General features: G+C 45.1%; 1 protein-coding gene across 3 annotated transcripts in view; it reads left to right on the forward strand.

Moving 5' to 3' along the window:
• Positions 1 to 1,790: 1,790 nt before the first annotated feature.
• The window catches only part of Nr4a3 (nuclear receptor subfamily 4 group A member 3), a 38,244-nt gene continuing 16,270 nt past the window's right edge, over positions 1,791 to 23,764 (forward strand). The window contains exons 1-6 of one of the 3 annotated variants that reach the window (XM_023705466.1): positions 1,791 to 2,337; positions 5,554 to 5,727; positions 7,944 to 8,905; positions 12,566 to 12,695; positions 13,328 to 13,500; positions 14,743 to 14,866. In XM_023705466.1, the coding sequence (XP_023561234.1) occupies positions 7,946 to 8,905; positions 12,566 to 12,695; positions 13,328 to 13,500; positions 14,743 to 14,769 (1,290 nt within the window). In that variant the 5' untranslated portion in view covers positions 1,791 to 2,337; positions 5,554 to 5,727; positions 7,944 to 7,945 and the 3' untranslated portion in view covers positions 14,770 to 14,866. Of the gene's footprint in view, positions 2,338 to 5,553; positions 5,728 to 6,615; positions 6,688 to 7,943; positions 8,906 to 12,565; positions 12,696 to 13,327; positions 13,501 to 14,742; positions 14,867 to 22,965; positions 23,166 to 23,764 lie in introns of those variants that run through there. The other 2 variants (XM_023705465.1, XM_004645225.2) reach the window with 2 other exon arrangements.

A 23,764-nucleotide genomic window follows, 5' to 3' on the forward strand; every position in this document is an offset into this window, starting at 1 on the left:
CGCGCGCCCCGCCCCGCCCCGTGCGCCCTGCCCGCCTGCCCCGCCCCGCCCCGCGCGGCGCTGAATGGAGGAGGGCGGGGGTGACCGAGGGGAACCTACTCCGCTATCTGCGGCGCGCGCCGGCGGCGGAGCCCGGCCAACCGCCGAATTTAGTAACATCGCCTGCGTCAATCACGCGCCTCGCGTGCGTCAGCGCAGCGCGGCTCCAGGTCCTGCTCCCCCCTCCAGCCTCTGAATGGATACAATGTAGCAGCGCCCTCCTTCTTTCTGAGACTGGATTGGAACCTGCCGCGGTGTAGAGAGCTGAGTTCCTCCGGGTTGGGTCAACTTTTGGCGCATCCTCCCACGATCTTCTCCACACCAGCCTGCCTGAAGTGAAAGTGGAGGCGAAGAAAGATATACATGCCTTAAGTTGTAGTTTTGTTTTCAAGTTTCTGGTCCTACCTCGAACTTTCTTAGAATCTGAAATTTGCTGTCCACAAAGGGATCCGCTCTCTCAACTCTACCACCCCCCACACACAGACACAGGCACGCAAAATTTGGGATAGGTCAAAGAAATAAAATGTCGCATCTGGTTGAAGTGGATCAGGTGGGGACCATGTCCGTCTGCCTTGTGTCACTCAAATATTTCCTTCTCAAAAATTCATTTCTGAAAGAGACTGCTTTCACTCAGCAGCAATCTTTTGGACTAGGAGTCTTTTAACTGATACATTTTGATTTCGTTTTCAAGCCAGAAACTCGCACTTAAAACATTATTTCCAAGGGAGAAAATGCTGTCCTTTATACAGTCACCCCGACTCTCGGCACACTATTTCAATGTAAATGTGTCCCAGAAGACCAGAGAATGTCCCCTAGGTAGGCCAAATGATACTTGCTAATTTTTAAATGTTTCCTTTGAGAAAGTAAAGGGAGCATCTACAACTTTCAAAAAAGTGAAAGCACGAGTCGAGAACTCCATTTCTGACAGGGTGCTGGGGAGGAGGGAAGATTTGCAGCAGACACACTCGCTCAGCTGCTCAGCACGTGTGTTTGTTTCATACACGTTAAGTAGTTTCTGCTGCAGCGTGCGAGTGAATGATGGCTGTGCACTTCGTTGTGTTATAATATGTCCAGTTAGGAAACCAGCGCCCTAAGTGTAAAGAAATAAAATCCCCACAGCCGTCTGCATCCCTGTGCGAAACGAGTCCCCAACCTGTGATGGAAGGAGGAGGGAATTAGCCTAGGCACGGAGGACCCGAAAGACGGAAACAGCTTCAGCAGCACTCCGGGAGGGAAGCGCAGCCGCACCTCGGGGAGTCTTCGGGCTGGAGCCAGAAATCCTCCAGCGAGGGCTGCCAGGTCACTCGGAGAAGCTGGCCGGCGGGGCCATCCCTTTCGGAAGAGCTGTCCTCTCCCCTGCCCCCGCGCCCTGGCTCGGTGCCCCGGGGCAGCCTCGGAGGCGCGCCAGCAGCGCTCCTCCAGCTCCGCTCCACCCGAGCCTGACAGCTGGGCGGGCCCGCCTGACCCGCTGGCGGCCGCTGCACCCTCCGGAAAGCGCGCGCCCTGGCGAGCCGCGCCGCGGCCGAGCGCTGACAGCGCGGGGTGGCCCAGCCCCCGGCCCGGGCGCCGTTTCCATGGTGCGGCCGCGCCAAGGGCCGAGGAGCGGGCGCGCGCGCACAAACACACACACGCCCTCCCTCGCACACGCGGAACCGGCTGGGCCAGGGGAGGGAGGAGGAGGGTGACGTAGCGTCCCATGGCGTCACATTGACGTCTCGCATTCCAGGCACTCTATGGAGAGGCCGCTAGGGCTCCTGTGGCATAAATGACGTGCCGAGAGAGCGAGCGAACGCGCAGCCGGGAGAGCGGAGTCTCCTGCCTCCCGCCCCCCACCCTTCTAGCTCCCGCTCCTCCTCCGCTGCCCGTACACAGACGCGCTCACACCCGCTCCCTCACTCGCACACGCAGACACGCGCGCACACACGCTGCCCTCTCCCCGCGCTCACACCCCTCCTGCCCTGCGCCCTCGCCGGTGCAGCGCCGCGCCGCAGCCGGACGCCCCTCCTGGGCTCACTGGGCGACGCTGACAGCGCAGGCGGTGGCCGTGGAGGTGGGAGAAGCGGCGGCATCCTCCCCCCTGGCGGTGGCCGGAGCCAGGACGCCGGCAGAACCTCTCGGCGGCGCTCTCCCATGAGTCGGGACCGCAGCATCCCAGGCCAGCAGCTCACCGCCTCCGGGAGCCGCTGGGCTTGTCCACCGCAGCCCGTCCGGGACAGCAGCTGTGACTACCCCCCTGTGCAGATTTCGGGGCATCTCTCTAGAAACTCGTTCTAAAGACGGAACCGCCACAGCATTCAAGTACGTATGCGATTTACCCAGTTAATAAGGGGACTTGCTAAAAAGTTGGCGCGCTGGGAAGCGTGGATCTTGAAATTGACAACTTTGAGCGCAGGGCCCACACACACACACACACACACACACACACACACACACACACACACACCTTTCTACTCTGGCTTTGCTCGCTCAGCCGCCCATGGGTTGGAATCTAAAACTTTTCCCCTGTAGTGTGCCGGCAGGGATTCGGGAGCTGATGGAAGTCCTCTCCCCACCCCAAGAGGCGAAAAACCTCTAACAAAGAGGAGGACCGGGATTTGTGCAATTGCAGCTCGGGCGATGTAATTCAGGGTATTTCGGCTCTAGTTGTCATGGTAATGATGCTCTCGGCGGCGGCGGCGGCGGCGGCAGCGGCAGGGAGTTGCAGCCCGGTGACGAACGGCAGTAATTTTCCTGCCGCTTAAGTAGGATTGAAAATAGTTGCTCTGGTGGATCCAAGTTAATGTACCTAGTGGTGGAACAGAGCTGGTTGTCTGGGAGAAAGCTTAAGGAGGGTAGAGGCCTGGGCAGCAGTGGCCGGAGTTCGCTGAAGCGCTTGGAGGATCTTTGGAAAGAGGGCATAATTGTGGGAATGTGGCTTATTGTATTGAAATGAGCCTGGGGCTCCACTAAACACGTCTGCCTGGCCTCGCTGACTTACCAGTTTACACTTTTCCCTTCGGAGGTAATCGGTTATAATTGCCGGCTCCCGCGCCCCAGCACGCGTGGGGATCAAATCCCTCTCCTCTCGGCCTTGGCTGGGTGTGGGAAAGGCATGTTTTACTTGTCACTGGCAGAGCTCGCACTTGCGGAGAAGTTGCCGCGAGTGTATTACTATTGTGAAAGCTCTCGGTCGCGAGACCGGAGCAGTCCAGCGAGCTCAGCCCGCGGCGACTGAGCTCTCCAGGCACTTTTCTGGAACATGTTGGGAGCCTGAGCTGTTCTGAGGGGAACAGCATTGGTCCCTTGATTTCCAAGAACGTTCCTGGAGATCGCTTTTTACTTAGGCTCCCGGATTCTCCAGAGGGAAGAGCTGCAAAGAGTTTAGTAATCAGAGATCTCAGGCTGTTATCCCAGGGCCTTGGAGTGCCGGGAGGGAGGTGCCGGGAGGTTCGGTCATTCCATCGCAAATACAGCGCTGGATCTCTTTTTCCCACGGTAGAGAAATAAGAGAAAAGAGAAGATGCTCAATGCAGAAACTGAACACAATGAATGAAATTACTTTATTCTGGGTATTTTAGCTTAACAAGATGCGCTTGCGTTGAGTATCAAAGACTTCTCAGGCCACCGCACCCTCTTTACCCGCTCCTCCCCCCTTCAAGTCCTCCCCCCTCTCCTCTTCCCTAGGACCAAGCTCTCGCAGAAATCCCCCCCCACACACCAGACTTGCTCTTTCTGAGAATCGGAGTCTTTCCCTTTCTGTCCGTCTGTCCTCCACCTCTCCTGTCCCCGCCCAACCTCCGCCCCCGCTCGGCCTGGGTGGAAACTCCGCGGAGGAGCCCGGGTCACAATGGTGTGTTTCACGGTTTCCTCCACACACTTCGCCACGGGGAGGGGAATACGGGGGTGTTCCTTTCGTCTACCCACGAGAAAGAAAAGAGCTTTGACAGAGGTAGTTATTGCTTCCTAATTTACAACCCCGAGGTTCTATGCCACTGGCCCCGGCGGCCGCGAGCGAGAGCGGCAGAACGTGTTTCCAGGCGCGGAGGCTTTGCCTAGGTAACCGGCCGTTCAGGGGGGCGGAGAGAGCGGTGGGGCGCGCGGTTGGGCAGTAAAAAGGGCGGTGCGGCTCTCTCCCTAGAGTGCTGGGCGCTTGAGAGGAACCCCTTCCTGGGGAAGCCGAGAGCCCCATCCACCCGAGTTCAAAGGCCGGCCCTCAGAGAAGGGCTGTGCTTGAAAGGCCTCCCGGGAGGAGTAGGATCCCCGGTACCCACTGGAGGAGAGGGTGGGAGAGTTGCTGGAGACACTCACAGAAGATGCATTGGGACGAGAAGCAGACGCTACAGTCCAGGAAAGAGCCTCTGTGCCAAAGCTACTGCAAGCTCGAGCTTTCCGTTGCAGCAGCTCAGTCTGGGGGTGGAAAGGGAATCCCCCATTTCCTGGCTCTCCAGGGTGTCCCAGACCTGGGTACTCTGACTCCCTTTCGCTCCTGCAGCTAAGCTCCGGGCACCAGAGTGGCGGGAAATAAAATTACTAGCCCTTGCGCCCCGCACCTCCAGGGAGGTTTTGTGTTTGGTTTGGGGGCCCTTAAGGGATTCACATTCCTACTCACAGAGCTATCCCCACCCCACCCCCACCCCACCCCCAGCAAAGGAGGCACTACAGGCCGGAGTCTGGGGCAGCCAAATCCTTTCGCCTAGGACCGCGAAGCCGCGCTTTCAGCTACAAAGTTTCGCTAGGCAGTGCCCTGAGACTTTGGTCTGGAAGCTGCTCTCTTGGCGCCCTCCGGAATGTGCCCTCTCCGGGCTACCAGGTAGCTGGGAGCCTCCCACCGTCTGGGACACCGCCTGCTGCGAGCAGGGTACCTCCCTCCGCCCGCCCCACCGGCCGCGAACGGGGTCCCCTCCTCGCTTGGCTTCCAGCGCTGGCCTTCTTTCCACTGTGTCCTTTTGTTTGCTTGACCCCTGGCCCCCGAAACTCGCGGCTAATAGAAGCGAAGCTCCATTAGCATTTAGAATGAAAAACGCAGACTTTCTTAATTCCTTGGGGCATTCATGCATTCGTTCCGGACCTTGTGTATTTCCTATGCAACGTGTAAAATTTGTATTTTAAGGGTGGAGGCAGGCGGAGTTGGAAAATGGCTATTTTCCGCTCGTGCCCACTCAATAACCCCCAAATTCAGACAAGTAGATTTGCAAATGTTCTCCTTCCTTAGTTTTCCTGACTTTGTGAGCCCTGGCAAAGAGATCAATTTCTGGACCACGACAGGTTGCAGGACTTTCAGCCTCGGTTTGTGTGCTACAAAACTGCGGTGTATGCTGTGGATGTTGACTACCTTTCCTCAGCTTTCCCCAAGGCGAAATGATGCTTCTTGCCGGGGAATTCCGGGACAACTTAGACACTTTTACTTACCCTCATGTTAATTTTTGGTAATTAACTAGCCTTTCGAGACAACACCTCCCCAATTAGCCTACCCCTGAACCCTGTGACACATCCTCGTCTCACAGCGCTTTCTTTCCTCTTGTCCGGTGCCTGCAGAGCCCACTGCGGGAGAGCGCAGCCCGGCAAGCCCGGGCCCTGAGTCTGAACACTCAGTAGAGCCAGGCAGCACCGCCGAAGCTTTGCCTCGCCGGTCGTCCCCGCCTTCTACGCTCTCAGCCTCTGCTGGAGAGACCCCCAGCCCCACCATTCAGCGCGCAAGATACCCTCCAGGTAGGTCTGAAACTCTGACCTCCTATTTTCCCTCCCACAGAGAGTAATGAGTAGGGGAACCACATGTCAGAGGGGGCCCAGCTGGTCAGCATGCCAGCACAGTTCTGGCCAGGCTTCTTACAGAACAGGTGATTTCCCTAAAGGAAGCTCTTCTGGGTGCCACACCCCGTTGCTAGAAGTGGAAAATCCAGATTAAATTAAGCGTTGCATTTCTCAGAATTATTTTTTCCTATGAAAACTGCAAATACTGTAATAGATTATAGTCTTTTATTCATTTAAGTCTTAATTTTTGCCCTTGTTTTATATCCAAGATATGCATTTGTGAATTATGGAATCACTTAGAGCAATAGAGGCATTTTTATTTGCATAAACCCAGTTATCATTTGGGTGCACACATTTAGATGAGTAAAGCTCAGAAAGAACTGGAAAAACATTTGAGCTGAAAGCCCAGGAGTAAATGTGAGTTTGGCAAAAGAAAGGACAGCACTTGGTTTGCACCTCCTCTTTAGAAATTTGTTAAAGGGATACTATGTGCCAGGCCTGTGTAGGCACCAGAGATATGCAGATTAAGTAGAACAGAGACTCAGCAAGCTCATCTTCCAGCTGGAAACTTCAGAGAGCCACAAAGAAAAGCAATAGGTAGGAAAGGACAGCAAAGAATGACAAAAGACTAGGAGAAATCCTAGAGGTACTGAAGGAGAGTGGACAAAAGAGCAGGATTCTTTCTTGCAAAGGGTTAGCATTTCACTTCATCCCAACCACTGGACAGACACCAAGATAAGGAATCCTTTAGCTTCAAACTAATGAGTGTGCTTTTAAGGCCCTGCATTAAAATTTTTTTTTCTAAGGTTTGAACTAGCCCCTCCTCATCACTGCTTCTTCCAACAGGCCCTCGTCACCTTTTTTCAAGTCAAGATTTCATCCCATACACGCATGACTCAATCAGAGTTGGAAATGTGGGTAAGAGAAAGATGTAAAAGGAAATCCAAAGTACTCACGTTTCTATTAGTCACACCTTTACACCATAGACTCCAAACAGACGTTAAGCACCTGGTTTTCCTCTGGCTCAGAAAAACCAACCACTAGAAAATGCCCATTTTATCACTCCTATTTAACCCTAAAAAAGGAAAATAATTAGGTAAATCATCCACTAGAGCCAGTCATGCTCTAGACCTTCTCCCCCAGTTTAGCTTCTTCTGAACAATAGTAAGCATCTTGGATACCAATCACTTCAGAGGCTCAAAATAGCCAAACTGGTAGAGAAACCAAATTATTCCAGAACTGCTTTCTTCTTTTCTAGGGAATTAATTCTTCTGTTATAAGCATATACCTCAACTATCTTGCCTATTGAATGATAGGTGTTGACTAGTACTATAGAACAGCCACTGCTGACATATCTAATTAGTCAGAATTGACAAATATGTTTGTGTATATATGTATGTATACAGGCACACACACTGTATAGCAGAGAACAGGTTTGGTGGGTGGGGTTTTTTTTTTTTTCAGCTGCTGATCTTTTTCTTTGCAGATGGCACAGACTCCCCCAGTCCATTTCCTAGGCCTACGTTCCCACCTCTCCACCTAGTTGGCTGAAGCTACCAGCAGGGGTCCAGTTTGTGCATGCTGCTAGTCCTGTTTGGAGGAGGGAGGAGGGGGTGGGAAAAAGCAACCACAACTTGTGTGGGCAGCTTCAGTTGGCACTCATGAAATGTTAGAATGTCACTGTCTTTCTTGGCCAGTAAGTCCCACACAGGACATCTTTTCGACTCACCCATAGGTTTACAAATCAATGTGTATAGGTAGGGGGACCAATGATCTCTTTCTCCCACAATTAACCATATGAGCATTTGTAGGCTTTTGCTCTATTCTCCCAGCTTGTGACTTAGGAGGCCACTCTAGTTTATTGGACTCAAAGCCATTTTTTAAAAACATCTTTGGATTTATTTATGAGGGAAGACATTAAGTCCTTAGATCTGTTGGAGAGCAGAGCAAAAGAGAGATGCTGGGTATTGGAGTCCCTTTTGTCTGTCAGGGATTCAGCTGTCTTCCCAGAGAGGAAAAAGTAAGCATGAGGCATTTAAGTCTGTGCTACCAGAAGGAGAAGAGGATGTCACTTCCTGTGTTTCCCAGATTAGACAGCAGTGACTCCAACACTGCCTATTAGTTAGGTAAAGTGTTGACTTGCTTCTGAGAGCCCTTTCTCCCTGGCCCTGCAGATATGCCCTGTGTGCAAGCCCAGTATAGCCCTTCGCCTCCAGGGTCCAGTTATGCAGCACAGACCTATGGCTCGGAATACAGCACGGAGATCATGAATCCCGATTATGCCAAACTGACCATGGACCTCGGCAGCACAGAGATCACGGCCACAGCCACGACGTCCCTGCCCAGCTTCAGTACCTTCATGGAGGGCTACACAAGCAGCTACGAAATCAAGCCCTCCTGCGTGTACCAAATGCAGCCCTCTGGGCCACGGCCTTTGATCAAGATGGAAGAGGGTCGAGCACCTGGCTACCACCATCACCACCATCACCACCACCACCACCACCACCATCACCAGCAGCAGCAGCCATCCATTCCCACGCCCTCTGGCCCGGAGGACGAGGTGCTGCCCAGCACGTCCATGTACTTCAAGCAGTCCCCGCCATCCACCCCCACCACGCCTGGCTTCCCCCCGCAGGCAGGGACGCTGTGGGACGACGCGCTGACCCCCTCGGCTCCTGGCTGCGTGGCCCCCGGCCCGCTGCTGGACCCGCCCATGAAGACGGTGCCCACGGTGGCCAGTCCGCGCTTCCCACTCTTCGACTTCAAACCCTCGCCACCGCATCCACCCGCACCCAGCCCTGCTAGCAGCAGCCACCACCTTGGCTACAACCCGACGGCCGCTGCCGCGCTCACCCTCCCCCTGGGAACCGTGGCCGCCGCGGGAAGCCAGGCTGGCGCGCTCGAGGGCCACCCGTTCAGCCTGCTGGGCAAGCGGGCGGCCCCGCTGCCTTTCACGCCCATCGGCCTCACGGCGTCCCCTACTGCCTCCAGCCTGCTGGGCGAGAGTCCCAGCCTGCCGTCACCGCCTAACAGGAGCTCCTCTTCAGGAGAGGGCACGTGCGCAGTGTGTGGGGACAACGCCGCCTGCCAGCACTATGGGGTGCGCACCTGTGAGGGCTGCAAAGGCTTCTTCAAGGTGAGAACCTGCCTCCTCTTGACGGCCCCTCTCCTCCAGTCCCAAGCCAGCCCCTTCCTGCAGCCAGTGGTTAGGAGTAGCCATTGTCTATTCTGGTTTGAGTCCTGTAATCTGGAAGCTGTGTTTCTCAGGGGTTTTTAACTTTAGGGCAGGGTACAAGAAGGCCACCCAGAAAGGTCTATGAATCAACTGGCCTGTCATTGCCTTAAGAGCATTTTTTTTTTTCTGAAGAGAGCTTTCATCAGATTGTCAAAAGGATCTGTGCTTCAGCAATGCTTAAAGCTCATTGCATTCCTTTCGGTCCTCTCGAGATCTCAGAGGGGAGAGCCTGGACTTTTGTGTCTCACTTAGACTTCACAGTAAGGGCTGAGACTCCAGAGTCCAAAAGGCCTGATGTGAAATTTTGGCCACTCACTGTCTTTATCAATAGTATCTTTTTTTTTTTTTTTTTTTTTCCAGAACCGGGGATTGAACTCAGGCCCTTGTGCTTGCCATGAAAGCGCTTATTCCACTGGGCCATCTCCCTGGCCTATCAATAGTATCTTGATGGTAGATTATAATTATGTTTATTTCATAGCTGAGGATATGGTGGGGGAGAGAGGCACTTCAGCTGCCTCAGGACATGCACAGGGGGAGCAAAATTGAGGCAGGATGATAACTTATACTTGCGTGGCCTCATATGAATGCCCTTGTGCTGGAGCACAGTAGACAGGCAATTGCCCACAAGCAGTTTGTGGCAGCTGCAACACGGAAGATAGAAGTTAGAGTCCCACCAATCCACTATATCTTTTTGAAACCCTTCCTTACCTCTGTTCCATATACAGTACCACGTTTCACCACTGTTCATTCTCTCACAGACCCTGAGGAGAACTTTACAGTGGGAGGGTCTGCACCTCCTCATACCTCAAGGAAGCTCAACTCTAGAGAGGCAAACCCTTGGGCAGGTTTTGTGCAGTGGTTTAGGCGCATGTGGGCATTTGAGATGGGTCCAGCTGGCCTTTTCACTCCAGAATTCCATGCCCTTTCCACCATTAGAGGTGTGGAGGAGTGGTCAAGGAGGAAGACCTAGTTGTTTTGTTGCTCTGTCTTCTGTCATTGAGTCCTTCGCACACTTTCATGCCACTGTCCTCTTTCTTCACCCCACTGACCATTATTTCAGATCCACACAAGTCACTGCCTAACCTCCAATGCTGGGCAGGACAGAAGAAAAGGGGAAATGAGAGGCTGATTGAGTAACTAGGATTTGGGGGCACAATAGGATGTATCTAGGAGCTCAGTGATACTGAGTGTAGAAGACTCAAGTGAGAGCCTTAGGCCTGACACTTCTTTCTAAGCCTCTGTTTCCCTATCAGGGAATAAAACTCAGAGAATAGCTGTAGTGAATGAGATTAACACCTGTACAAAAGCACATGTAATTTGTAAAGTCCATGAAATAAGTTTATTATTAAATGAAAACTATGAAGTATTTGTAAAAATGTATGCCTGTAGGTGGGTATATATACAAGTAACAAACAGTTATTTTTTTATGTGAGGGTTATAAGAGTGTCATTAATTGAGTTTTGTAGATAAATGGTAAAACGCTTGTGGAAAGATTAGGCAATATGTTAAATGCCCTATGGGTCTTCATGCACAACTATGAAGTTTTAAATGCAGAATGCCCCCCACCTTTTCCATTAAGGTTAATCCCCCCCATCTCAACTCTTCAAGTTTCAAGTAACTGCATTCCTTTAGCAGGTTTGATTTTCACATCATTTCACTGGAAACACTGAAGGGCAGTAGAACAGAAAGCAGAAAGGGAGAAAAAAATGAAAAACAATTAAGAGAGGTATAAATAATAGAATCACCCTTAAATAATTGAGAGTTGACCAAAATCTCAAAGTGGTTATTCATTATGAATCTAAAAATCTCCATTAAGTGTTCCCCAACAGGTTCTGTTTTTTGCAGCAATTCCTTGAAAACAAATCTATACTTGAATGGGGGGGCAGGATGGGGAGAACCACCCCCACAGATCTGTTAATTAAGGGAACAGGAGCAGGTTTTACCCAGTGGCTTTCTACCATTAAATTGAATTCTTTAAAAATGTGACATGAAGTGCAGTTAATGATGAGAATTCAGTGATTGAACCGTAACGATCTCTCCCTGTCCTTCAACTGTGCAGGCACACACAAGTGTGGGGAAGGCTTCAGGTTATTGAGAAAATGTGTACCCGAAGCAAAATGCCACCAGGCACTTAAATTGGCATATCGTCTTGAGGATAATGCCAAGAAATAGACTGTTAGAAATTACTGCATTCAGTGAAATAGGGCTTCCTTTGAGAAACACAAGTTTTCTATCCTTACATTTAAATCCTGAAACTCAGAAGTATGTTTGTGTCTTAGAATTTTGCATTTCAAACTGGACAGATATGTTTTAGACTTGAAGTAGCTTGGCTTCGTTAAATTTTTAAAGCTATGTGCCAGCAGTTTAGAATCTTATACCCTATGATGAAATAAAAGGTGACAACGTGAAAACTGAGAAATGAAAGGTGAAGACCCCTGAAAAAGGTTGAAAGTGAACCTAAAATTTGGATACAAAATAGGCCACAAACCCCAAGTTGTCTGGGCCTTTTTCATGCAGCCCAGACTTCCCAAATAAATACTAACTTTATTCTCTATTTGGAGTTGATACATCCAGATAATTTCTGAATGATTTCACTGTAAGGGAAATATGTCCATTTGCACAAATGTTTTTAAATTGCATCAAACAAGCATTCTTTTACACTTGGAACACAAAATATGTTTAATTGTTTTTCCATGTATCATTTAAAAATTCTATGTGATTCTGAAAAATATGATTATTTTTATAGCCAAGCTCAGGTTTTTATGCTGTGTCTTTTGCAATATGGCTATTTTAGTGTCTATATCAATAGTCATTTATGAAATAACCTATTAATGGGAATTTTCACTCAAAATATATGGCTTTCATATTTCTCTCTTATTTGTCTTTGGGGAATTTTGTTTCTTTCTTACATGTGATAATGATTTTTTTTAAATGTAATTTTAAGATTTTGCTTTCGAAAATCAGAAATGGCTAGTATATTATATATATTCTTCAAAGATAAAATAAAATACAAAAACCAGTTAATTTCTTTTTAAATTAGAATAATATTTCCTACATAGTTTTACAAAACAAATCTTGATTTTGCTTTTTATGATTTCATCTCTGTTCAGTGACAAAGCCCAGTTACTGTGATATTTGACTTATGATAGTGATAGGCTACAAAGTACATCTCAGATAATTTTGATTTTATTTTAATAAGGTCAGCAATAATCAGGGGAGTGGAACAAGTAGAAAATTGTTCCCAAAGGGATATTAAAAGTGGAGATAATCTAATCCTCCAAGGAATGATATGTTGACCTGGTAATTTCAGATATGATTTTATCATTCAGAGTTGGGTGCCTCCTGAGACTTGCTTCAGAACAATCTGAGATGATTTTCATTGTCAGCAGCTAACACTAATAAAATTGTTTTTCCTGCAGGCTAGCGTGTTAGGAAATTAAATTTATCTAATTATACGAATTGCACTGTCGCTTTTCACGTTGTAATTAAAATACATCTTGTCAGGTCCTACCTCTTTCCAGAAACTATTAGTTGACTATCTCTGTATTGTATTTTTCTCAGAGAACAGTGCAGAAAAATGCAAAATATGTTTGCCTGGCAAATAAAAACTGCCCAGTAGACAAGAGACGTCGAAACCGATGTCAGTACTGTCGATTTCAGAAGTGTCTCAGTGTCGGGATGGTTAAAGAAGGTATGAATATGATGCTCTTCATCCAGTTTGCTATTCTCAGACATCACTGAAAGGAATGTTAATATTTATGTAAGGATGGTGTATTTCCCTAGTTACTCTTTCATTCCAACATTTTATTTGTATGGAATATATTTCCATTTAAAAATACCTGCAGACTACTTATTCTGATTTCTCAAAATCAATAGAGAGCTTGTGTGCATGCATATGTGTTCTATTTAAGAAAGAAAATTTCAAGGCTAATTCATTACCAACTGTATCGGGTATCTTTTCTAATGCTTGCTTCAACTCTTATGAAATCATTGACAGCAACTGGGATTCGATCCCTGGCATACAGTGCTGGCCCCACCCCTGGGGCAACTGAGACTGGATACCATAGCAGGCTCCTGTAATCCCAGCCCTTGGGAGGCTGATAAAAGGAGGATCGCTATGAGTCTGATCTATGTAGTGAGACCCTGTAGGCCCTGTACTAAATAAATTTTTTAAAAATCATTGAATATTATTCCAAATTTATTGCCACTTTTAAGTTGTTATTAATGACTTCCCAACCATCATGTATTTCAATTCATTTTTGAGATTTATACTTTTTTATGATATAATCCATAAAGACTGTTTTCTTTCTCTCTTTGAATCAGTTGTACGTACAGATAGTCTAAAAGGGAGGAGAGGCCGGCTGCCTTCCAAACCAAAGAGCCCATTACATCAGGAACCTTCTCAGCCCTCTCCACCTTCTCCTCCAATCTGTATGATGAATGCCCTTGTCCGAGCTTTAACAGATTCAACACCGAGAGATCTGGATTATTCCAGAGTAAGTCTTACATGTTCCACTTTTTATTGAATTATCAACATCTGTACTCATGATATTTCATAGAAATAAGAGTTGATTGGATGACTTCAGGCCTAGCACTGTGGATAATCCATTTTCATACCTTTTCTGGGTTTCTCATTTCATTTAGCAATTCAGTGCATCCATTGCACCAAATAATGTTTGCCTTATTGGCTGTCTAAATGCCTTAACAAATGATCCTGCCAGTGCTGCACCTGTTGTACTCACTTTGCAGGATTCCTGGTGGTTGTGCCAGTGAAAATCTGTACAGGTGAACTACAATTTGTCAATAGATTTCCTTCATGTTCTATACAAAGTGACTGCTGTTTTTTTTCATATTGTGCTTAAACTATGTGAGTGAGCCTCAAGTTATCTTTAAGTAACTTATCCATTTCACTGACACTGATTAACCTGCTGCTTATTCAGAAGGATTAGACCATTGATGGCTAAGAAGCTCTGGCCTTCACATTAGGCATTGTGAGGAGGACTGGGATGGAACTCTGCCTCCGCCTCACTGCTTCCTGCCAGTGTCACCTGGCTCCTGCTCTTGGCTTTCTCTTTTCTCTGGAGGAGATGATTATGATATTTAACCCCAGAGGGGTGTATTGAGCATCAGTCACACAGAGAGATGGAAACGTTTTGAAAACCATAATATTAGCAGTGTTGTTATTTAAGTCATCCGAAACATACCAACATTTTCTTATTTTGTAGGGATGTAGGAAAATCTTATCAGTCTGAATTCTGTGAATTGCCTTCAATTTGGATAATACAGATAAAAGCCATGAAACTAGATATTCTGAAAAAATGTATAAACATTACCCTAAGGTCTTTTTAAAAAAAGATTTAGAAAAGAAAACTTCTAGTTAAACAGGATCTGACTGAAGAGAGAAGGAAAGAGAAAAATATCACAGGTTTTAAATAATATCTATACACTGGACATAGCGGCACATTGTTTCATTTGATCCTTTAAGCAGCAGTGAACTCTAGGGATTGTTTAGAAGCATAGACAAGGAGAGACCAGTTCAGGGGTCTCCAGTTGATTGGTCTGACTGGCAGCTGAGATTAGGTTGTCTTCCCTGGGTCTAGTCAGCATTTCAGGCATCTGTTTGCATGTCTGGCAAAGCCAGTGTGTCTTCGCTATTGCCCTCCTTTTAGGTTGCAGTGTTGATGGAAACGACTAGTTACCTGCTGTGACCTTTTTTCTCTCATCCCCACCCTCATTAGGCTGTGAAGCTTCCTCTCTGCACCTGATCATAAGACTCCATATCAGAAGCACAGTAGACTCTTAGCACCAAATGTTGAGGACTCTTTTTCTGATTACAAGTAGCATCTCCTGACTAAAGTCATCTTGAATAATAGTATAACAGAATAAGGTGGTGGCTAAGGGTGTGGGCTTTGGAAGTATGCAAGCCTAGATGAAAATCTTAACACCATCATTTACGAACTGAAAGACCCTAATATGCTCAAGTAAGCATATTAATGCCCAAGTTGCCTCATCTGTGTTATAGGGTAATAATGCATGCTTCCTGCAGTTGTTTTGCGAACATTAATATGATAGTATGTGCCAATGCTTTAGTACACTACTCTATATTATTTCCTTAACCAAATTTTCTTACTCTACCCACATGTTGAATGTACTGAGCACTACACATTACACATATCAGGTACCATTCAACAGTACATTATAATTTCCATTGCACAGATAGGAACTTAAAACTTGGAAAAACTAACAGGCTGACTTGCCCAAGGTCACAGAGCTAACATACATCTGAGATAAGATTAGAGGCTGACTTTCTTAGACCCCAAAATCTGTGCTTCTTAATCCCAAGTTTCATTGCTTTGCTGATTTCAGTGAAAGTGGGTGGTAGATAAATATTTGGGGATGGTGACTTCTCCCTGAAGCACCCTGGATTCTTCCTATGTAATTTGTCTGCTTTAATGAAGCTTCTGAACACTGCTTTGGCTAAGACTTCAGCCCACGATCTGATATTGTTCTAGGGCATTTAACATCACCATTGATGCCAACTCTAGAGAACGAAGGCCCCCAAAGTGATATTTTGGCCCCAAAATATCCAATTATCAGTCTTTGTGGCCTAATTACTCATTCAGTGGTAAGCCCTCCCCAACCCTCTGAGCTGTCCCAGCTGGGAACTGTCTCCACAATGAAAAATCAATCCTCTGTGTTTGCTTGCCTCTGCACCATTCTGTCTGTTAGTCTAGAGTCATTGTCCTCATCAACAAACATTTATCCAATTTAATTGTTAGCTTTGTCCAAAATAGCAGATTGACCATGCCAGAGTCTGGGTCACATTGATAATACCTATAGGGTCTGGCTCAATTTTGCAAAGCATATTTATTTTAATTGCATTGTTTTGGAATCAGGTTGAACCTCATAGCTTGGGTTCTCCTGATTTTAGATAGCTTTACAAAATTATCAAAAATTGGACCAAAATCAACTAAATAAAAAGACTTTTTAAAAAATACAGTGATTTTTCATCAAAAACTTGGATGAAGGCATAGGAGCATGCTGATCACATTTGCAGATGACAGAAAGCTGGGAGGGATCGCTAATATGATGGATGTCAGTATCAACATTCAGAGTGATCTCGACAGGTTGGAACAGGAAGGACTGCAACCATCACGAAGAAAGTTAACAAAAATAAATGTGAAGCTCAGCTTTTAGAGTTATATAAAAAATGGGAGAGCCTTGGCTTGTCAGTGGTTCATTTTAAGAAGCTCCAGGGTTTGTTCTGTAGACAATGTAAACCAAAAAAAATCTCTGTCTGGTGAAAGTAAGGGATGCTGAACTACCTGCTGCAGTGCTAGCACTATGAGACTACAACCAGATCTAGACTGGGCCCACTGACTCTGTCCCATCAGGCCATCCTTCAATGACCGAGTCCAGTTCCAAGCTGGGTTTAAGAAGCATGTGGCTATATTGTTTCTGAAAATTTGTAAGGAATGGTTGGAGGAAATGAAAATACAAATACAGGACAGGGGAAGATTTGGTGGAATTAGGTCATTCTTTTGCCCTGTATCAGAAAAAAAAAAAAGACTGTCACTCCTGCTGGCAAATGTAGAGCAAGAAGGAAAGGGACAGACAAGCTCTTCTGGCCGTACAAGGAGCTGTCAGAGTGTGAGATCAGCAACACAAGAAGTAATCAAGATCATGTAACAGGATTCCCCGCAGGAGGAAGGTCACTCTGGATGACATTAAGCCCCTTCCAAACCTAGACTTTATGATTCTGATGTTTACTTTATTGTCCTTACGTGCAAGTATTCATATATACATACACATACAGAAATACATATGGTTAAATAACTTGATATTTACCAGTATTGAGCTTGCTTTGTTCTCAAACCATTAATACATAAAATGAATGAAACAAATGAATTTATTCAGTGCTACTTTGAACCAGTCATCACCATGTATTTCTTATATAATTTTACTTTAGCCCCCAGCTCTGTGTGGCATAATTTATGGTTTCAGTCATTTTTAAGACTGTCATTTGTTGAAATTCAACTCTCATAACTTCCCCTTAATATTTTGATTTTACAAATTTATAGTACTAGAGGTGACCCTGAAATCATCTCATCTAACCCCTATAGCTTCAGACAAGCAAAGTAAGGGTCAAAGGGGTTAATTTGCTTGCAAACATCAGTGGAACATCTAGAATGAGATCCAAATCATATTTCTCAAGGTAGTGTTTCTATTTCACCATACTTCCATTTACTTAATGGTAATTTATTAGATTTGTTTTAAAAATAAAGTTTATTAGATCTTTAAAAAATTATAATACTAGTAAAATATACCCATTTCTTTTCTTAAAAGACAAACCATTTAGATGTACATACAATGAAAAACATCTTTTCTTCTTTTATGCTTGTCTCATTCCATTCCTCAATAGTAACTGAAGTACACATTTTAGTATATGTATATACTTTACTGCATTTTAAATTTGCTCTGTCAAGTTTGAATGTGAGAGTCAACTTGCCCAATATAATTATTAAAGGTGCTATCTTTCTAGAGTGAACCAGGTCAATAATGAAAGGAGATTTTTGCCAGCCCAGGATGTTATAATCCTCATGTATCAGCACGTATGCCTGTAAGGTAGGAAGTGAGCAGTTTTCTCCCTGTTAGTGAGAAAGGGAAAGGTTTTGCTCCAAGTCACAGGGAGAATGAATGTTTCAAACGGCCAGAAGAGAGCTCCTGAGCTTTGTGACGCATTCCTGGCTCTGAGACCTTCGCTTCTCCTTTGGGCCAAACTTCTCTCCCTCATAAATGAGCTCAGATCATTGTACATCAGTGCAGTCAAAACATGTCACATTTGATTTGTTTCTCCTTGAAAGGCTGCTATTCTCTGCCCCACAGTTGCTTTTAATTTAGCAGTACAAATATATATAGACACTGAACTTGGCTTGAATGCCTGCATAACTACTTCTGAGGAAATACACTTAATGCCCTCATTAGTTGGTCACTCCAACCAAGTATTTGTCAGCACACTAGCATGTTTTCTGGTAATCGGTGCTACTTAATGCAGACACAGACTGAAAATACAAAAGATACTTCTCAGATAAAACAAGGCATCAATAAATGGCATTTAAATGTTAACAAGATAAGTGGAAAAAAAAAAATAAATGTTAACAAGATAGCCTATAAGAACATGGGTTAGGCCTCAGCAGTAAGCAGCATGAAGACTGCCAGAGTGGCTTTGAGAAGTTTCTCAGAAGGCAGTCTCCAACTGCCACCACTTAATTGACTAGACGAATTCTGGACCACTCCCGTCCCTCTGTGGATCTGTGTCCCCGTCTGAATGGTGTAGAGATTGGACCAGCTGCATTCCTGTGGTCTTTTCCAGCCTTGTCATTCCCTGACCCTCCAGTCCTTGTCCCTGCTACAGCTCCACTAAGAGTACAAGTTAGCATTTCCCTGAGCTAGAACCCAGTCTACCTCTGCCAGAAAGAGCTGTGAGGTGTGCTCCAAATGCTGATTGCCAGGCCATGCTCAGACCTCCCGAATCAGAGTTGAGGAAAAACTGAAGCAGGCAAGCATCTGTATTTTAGCAAGTGCCTTGGATGATTCTTTGGCAGACTAAGGTCTGAAATGATTCTTTGGCGCACTAAGGTCTGAAAGCCACCAATGTAAGTTAATAATGACAACTGAATTTTACCTTGAATTTCCCAGTTTGTTGTTGAAATTGAGAAAGGACTATCAAAAGAGATACACATTTTTCAGAAAGCAATGAAATTCGTTTAACAAATGCCTGTTGGGTGTCAGACACTGTTCTAAGGCAGTGGATACATTGACTGTTAAACAGGACAAAGTCCTTGTTCTCATGGAACTTAGAAAAATACATAACAGCAGTGATGTCATTGGTGGGAAGAGGGTAACTTGGTTTCTTCCTTTTTGCAGGAAGAGGGACAGGGCAATTAGGTCAGAAAAGAAGAAATTTGGGGAACATGTATGGCCAATTTTAGTTTTATTGACAAGTTTTTAAATGTCATTTTTTAAAAAAGTGTAACACAGTAAGAATGTGTATACATGGTTTGATAGTAGAATGATCAGATCTAAACTTCTTAGCACTATAAAGACCTAGGGGAAAGTAACATACCAAAGGGAGAAAAATCTATCTTTATGCTCTTTTACATATTTAGCCAGGACTGAAAATGAAGGAAATATTCTATTCCACTCTTCTATTAGAGCATCACATCACTAATTTTTTTAGTCCCAGTGTCTACCATCCAAATAACTTGTTTTAGGAGTAAGCTGTGGTTGAAGTCTGAGTTTTACAGGCTGTGTTACTACCCCAATGGGATGGGACTCATTTTAGTTAAAATAATATCTATTGCTATTGTTTGTAGCTCTAGATTCTCATTCCAGGTGCATTGGGGACATCTCAATTAAAGATTGATTATCTCTAACATAACTCTGTGTCTTTGACTATGGCTAAATCCATAGTCTGTTGGATCACAAATTCATACAGGCTAGAATGAAAAATTAGCATAAAAGTTCATTTAAAAAATTTGTCTATATTTAGCTTATGTTAGATTGGCATAATCAATAAATATCTCTTGGTTTTCTCTGGTGAATCCAAATCTATCTCACTCAGAAACAACAGCTATGGAAGACCACTGAAGCCAAAGTAAGGACCTAGTTCTTTCAATTCCAGGTCTAAATTGGCAGGTTAGGCAGAGAATGTAGGATATTTTGTTTTATTTCTTTCAATTTTAAATGTAAGAAAGGAGATGGTTTTTCTTTTCTCTCAGCGTTGAATGCTGACCCTTCCATCATCCCCAGGTTACTGGTGGATCAAGTTGAAACCAGTTTGGCTCCAAAATTCTAGAACTTGGACTAGAATCACTTCAGGTGAAGCCCAGAGGGCCTGGCTGAGGTCCATGGGGCCAGCCTGTGGCTTTCCTCCTTGCTGAGCTCTATCAGGAAAAAATACACACGCAGAGTAGGCAGGGACTGCTCTTCCCTGAGTGCAGCAGGCATGAAATGTGAGCCCAGCAGGAGCAGGAGCCTGCAGAGCATTCTGGGTGAAAGCTGCGCGCTCTGGTGGGTTCTGAACAAATTTTGAGAGCAGAACAATTGTTGAGGTGTGAGCCATGTTTCAGGGCCATCAGTGCAGAAGTGGGCTGTTAGAGCTCATGCTCAGGGGAAAGTTTATATCTTTTTCTCTCCCTTTAACGACTATTTAAAAACAAAATAATGCTGAATTAGTGTCAATTTTTAAGCAATGACATCATACCTGGTATGATGTAGCAATGTTTGGAATCTTTGATTGCAAGATGCAGAAGAAATCAGAGGAATCAGCCAATCCAGCCAATTTCTGTTGGAGACAAAGAGGCTCAGGGAGATTAAGTGATTTTTGTTTAGCTGCATGGTAGATAAGTGCAGGGACCTTACCATCTGTCTTGTTGCCCAGTCCACTGTACTTTACTTCCTATTGCCATTTACTCAGAAGTTTCACATGTAGCACTGCCAGCTTTGATAAGGAGCTTCTGCCATGGATTTTATCCTGCTATCAAATAAAGTTATGAAACCATATTAATAAAACAGAGGAAAATTAAAAGACATTAAATCATTTTTCTCCACTCATCTCCAGTTACAAGTGTACACACTGAAAGGGAGTGATGGGAAGTGACTGTGACACAGGGTCACGCAGTATTCTTGACTGCCCTTGGGAAGAGGGTCTGCCTCCTTCCCCTTGGCTCTGCCTCCTTCCCCTTGGCTTTGCTATCAAGGTATATGGCTTTATACAACGTCCAGAACTTCATAGAACCCCAGTAATCTTGCAGGATTGTTGGGAACAGAGGAGCCAAGACTCTAAACCGGACTCAGTGCTATAGAAAGCTAGGATGAAAGTTAGGGAACGCCTGCTTCAACCCATTCCTCTATTCAGTAAATATGTAAGCTAAGAGGTGGTTGCAGACTGAAGTATCTAAACCCTTATCAGCAGCATCACTGTCCTCATTGTGTTGCTCTACACGTCTGATCTTTCCTATATCTTATCATATTTAATCAAAACAACTAAATGTTAAAGAAGATATTATTATCCCCATCCTACAAAGAAGAAAACTAGGGTTCAGAATTGTGAAATAACATAAAATTAATTTACAACTCAAGGACCAGGACAAAAAGGAGATTGAACTACCTGGGCTCTCTATCTGATGTTTCCTTAGTTATGTCTTGATGCTTGTTGGAAAAATACAAAGAAAAAGATGCAACCAAATGTCTAGTGTCTCATTGCCCTATACCTAGTAGTTAAATACCTCAGCTCTGCCTAATGACTGTTTCTCCTCCAATCAGGTGTGACCATTGTGACAAACGTAGGTGAGCCTTTCATTGAAAACAATACTCAACAAGCATTTCATCAGTTATGTGCCAGTTACTGTGCTGTTGACAGAAACATAGGACCAGTGAATATAGCTCTCAAGAGTTCTAAGTAAATTAAAGCAGAATGACTTTTAAAGATCCCCAAAACCAAACCACCAGGCTACCAGCTAGTATATTAATAGCCAGGAGGTGTAGGACTTGAAATTCCATGGCCAGTTAATTCCTGCCTTATGCCTGTTGATACCTAAGATGGAAAATTTCTTGGCCTCTCTGAGCTTCAGCTTCTTCATCTGTAAAAATACAAGCTAAAATCTTTCCCATGAAGAGTAATTAAGAGATACAATGCAAATTCATATTTAGCTATGCTGGTATAAAGGCAATGATGCGTACATTTGTGTGTGTTTTATATATCTCTTAAATCTCTATGCTACTGATTGTCCCTTGATTATTATCTTGCTGCATCAATCTTCCTTCCTTAAGCAGAATTTTTTTTTCTTCCACCAAGCTCACAATGCTACCACAATATCCAAAAGCTGGGTAGACACATACAAACTTATCCCTTCCTTCCTTCTTTCCTTCCTCCTTTTTTCTCTCTTCCTTTCTTTCTTCTTTTCTCTTTCATTCTTCCTCCCTCTCCTTTCTTTCTCCCTCAATCAGTGCTATACAGTAGATTTTCAGCAGTGATGGAAACATCTATCCCACATTTGCTATTAGCACTTGAAATATGGCTAATGTGATGAGGAGCTGACTTAATTTTTTTTCATTTTGATAATATAAGTATGCATAGGTCCCAAATCTAATGTCTATTTGCTTGGGCTCTGCCAACAAGATACCCCACTCTCACCTCTTGGTTTTTGTTTTTTTGTTTTTGTCTCACAGAAAGTGATCAACAGCAAGCAATACACATTCACCGCCCATAGTAGTTAATTCTGTCATTCTCAGAGTCTGGTGTATGTCACAGTTACCTGGAGGTCTTGGTCAAATAGTCTGCAGAGCCTATTCCTAGAGTTCCTGGAGTGGAGCCTGTGATTGTCATTTCTATCACATTCTCAGATATCCTCTATGCTGCTGTTCCACAGAACATATTTTGAGAGCCAGTGGATTGTGCAGCATCTTGTGGGGATACTGCTAAGCTCTAATAGAATCAATCCCTGGGGACTCACTCAGACCCGGACCCTTAGGGCAGTGATTCTCAACATGAGCTGCCATTTGGAGGAATCTAGGGAGCTTTTACAATTCCCATTGGCCAGGCCTAATCCCAGACCAATACAGTTAGAATCTCTTGGGGATAGGACCCAGACAAAAGTGTTTTCTTAAAGTTCCTCAGATAACTGCTGTGCACAGCCAAGGTTGGAAATCACTTCACTAATAGGACTTGTGCAAACTTCTTCACCTATTGAGTAATAACAATAAATCACTTCATTTAAATCAGAAAACCATTGTGCAAATCAGATGAGATTGTGAAGGTAAAAGGGGTTTGTAAGCCTTGGAACCTAAAAGTAAAGATTTAAGCATTGACAGTTGCAAATTGGGAAGAGCCAATTTGCAAATGATGGTGTGTTTCCATGGAATCAGGATGACACTATTTTCTGTGGTTTGCATTTTAGTACTGTCCCACTGACCAGGCTGCTGCAGGCACAGACGCTGAGCATGTGCAACAGTTCTACAACCTCCTGACGGCCTCCATTGATGTATCCAGAAGCTGGGCAGAAAAGATTCCGGGTTTTACTGATCTCCCCAAAGAAGATCAGACATTACTTATTGAATCAGCCTTTTTGGAGCTGTTTGTTCTCAGACTTTCCATCAGGTAATTACTACTATCTAATGTTCCTTTAGTCTGCTCTTTGGAGAAGTTTGCACCCTTCTGTGTTTGTAACTGAATCATCAGACTGGGCGTGGTGGCACCTGCCTATAATCCCAGCACTTGGGAGTCTAAGCAAGAGGATCACTATGAGTCCAACCTAGTAGTGAGACCCTGAACACCCTGTAGACCCTTCCCTAAAATACAGAAGAAAAAGGGAAAAAACAAAACTAAAAAAAAAAAAAACTGAATCATCAATGAAAAGCTTGCTGAAGAAGCAAATGTGAAATATGATCAGGCATTTGCACTGGGCAGTGGGTAATGCAAAGAGTGCTGGTATCTCATCCAGGATCCCTGGGTTCTAGAACCAGTTCTAAAACGAACTGGCTGAATGACCCTGAGCAGGTCATGGCCTTAGTGGATACTCAGCTTCCTCCATTGTTTAATAATGAGAATGGATTTGGTGATCTCATATGTTCCTGGCAGCTCCAGTATTCTGTGCTTCTAGGAAGAGTGTCGTGATGCACAAGATATTTCCTGGGAGCAGGTATTTGCTTGGGAATGCTGTTTGTCTCATGGGTTTCTGTTTCACAAGTTTCTTTCCT

Source organism: Octodon degus, unplaced genomic scaffold, assembly GCF_000260255.1.
Source record: "Octodon degus isolate 3935 unplaced genomic scaffold, OctDeg1.0 scaffold00221, whole genome shotgun sequence".
NCBI classification, from domain to species: Eukaryota; Metazoa; Chordata; class Mammalia; order Rodentia; family Octodontidae; genus Octodon; species Octodon degus.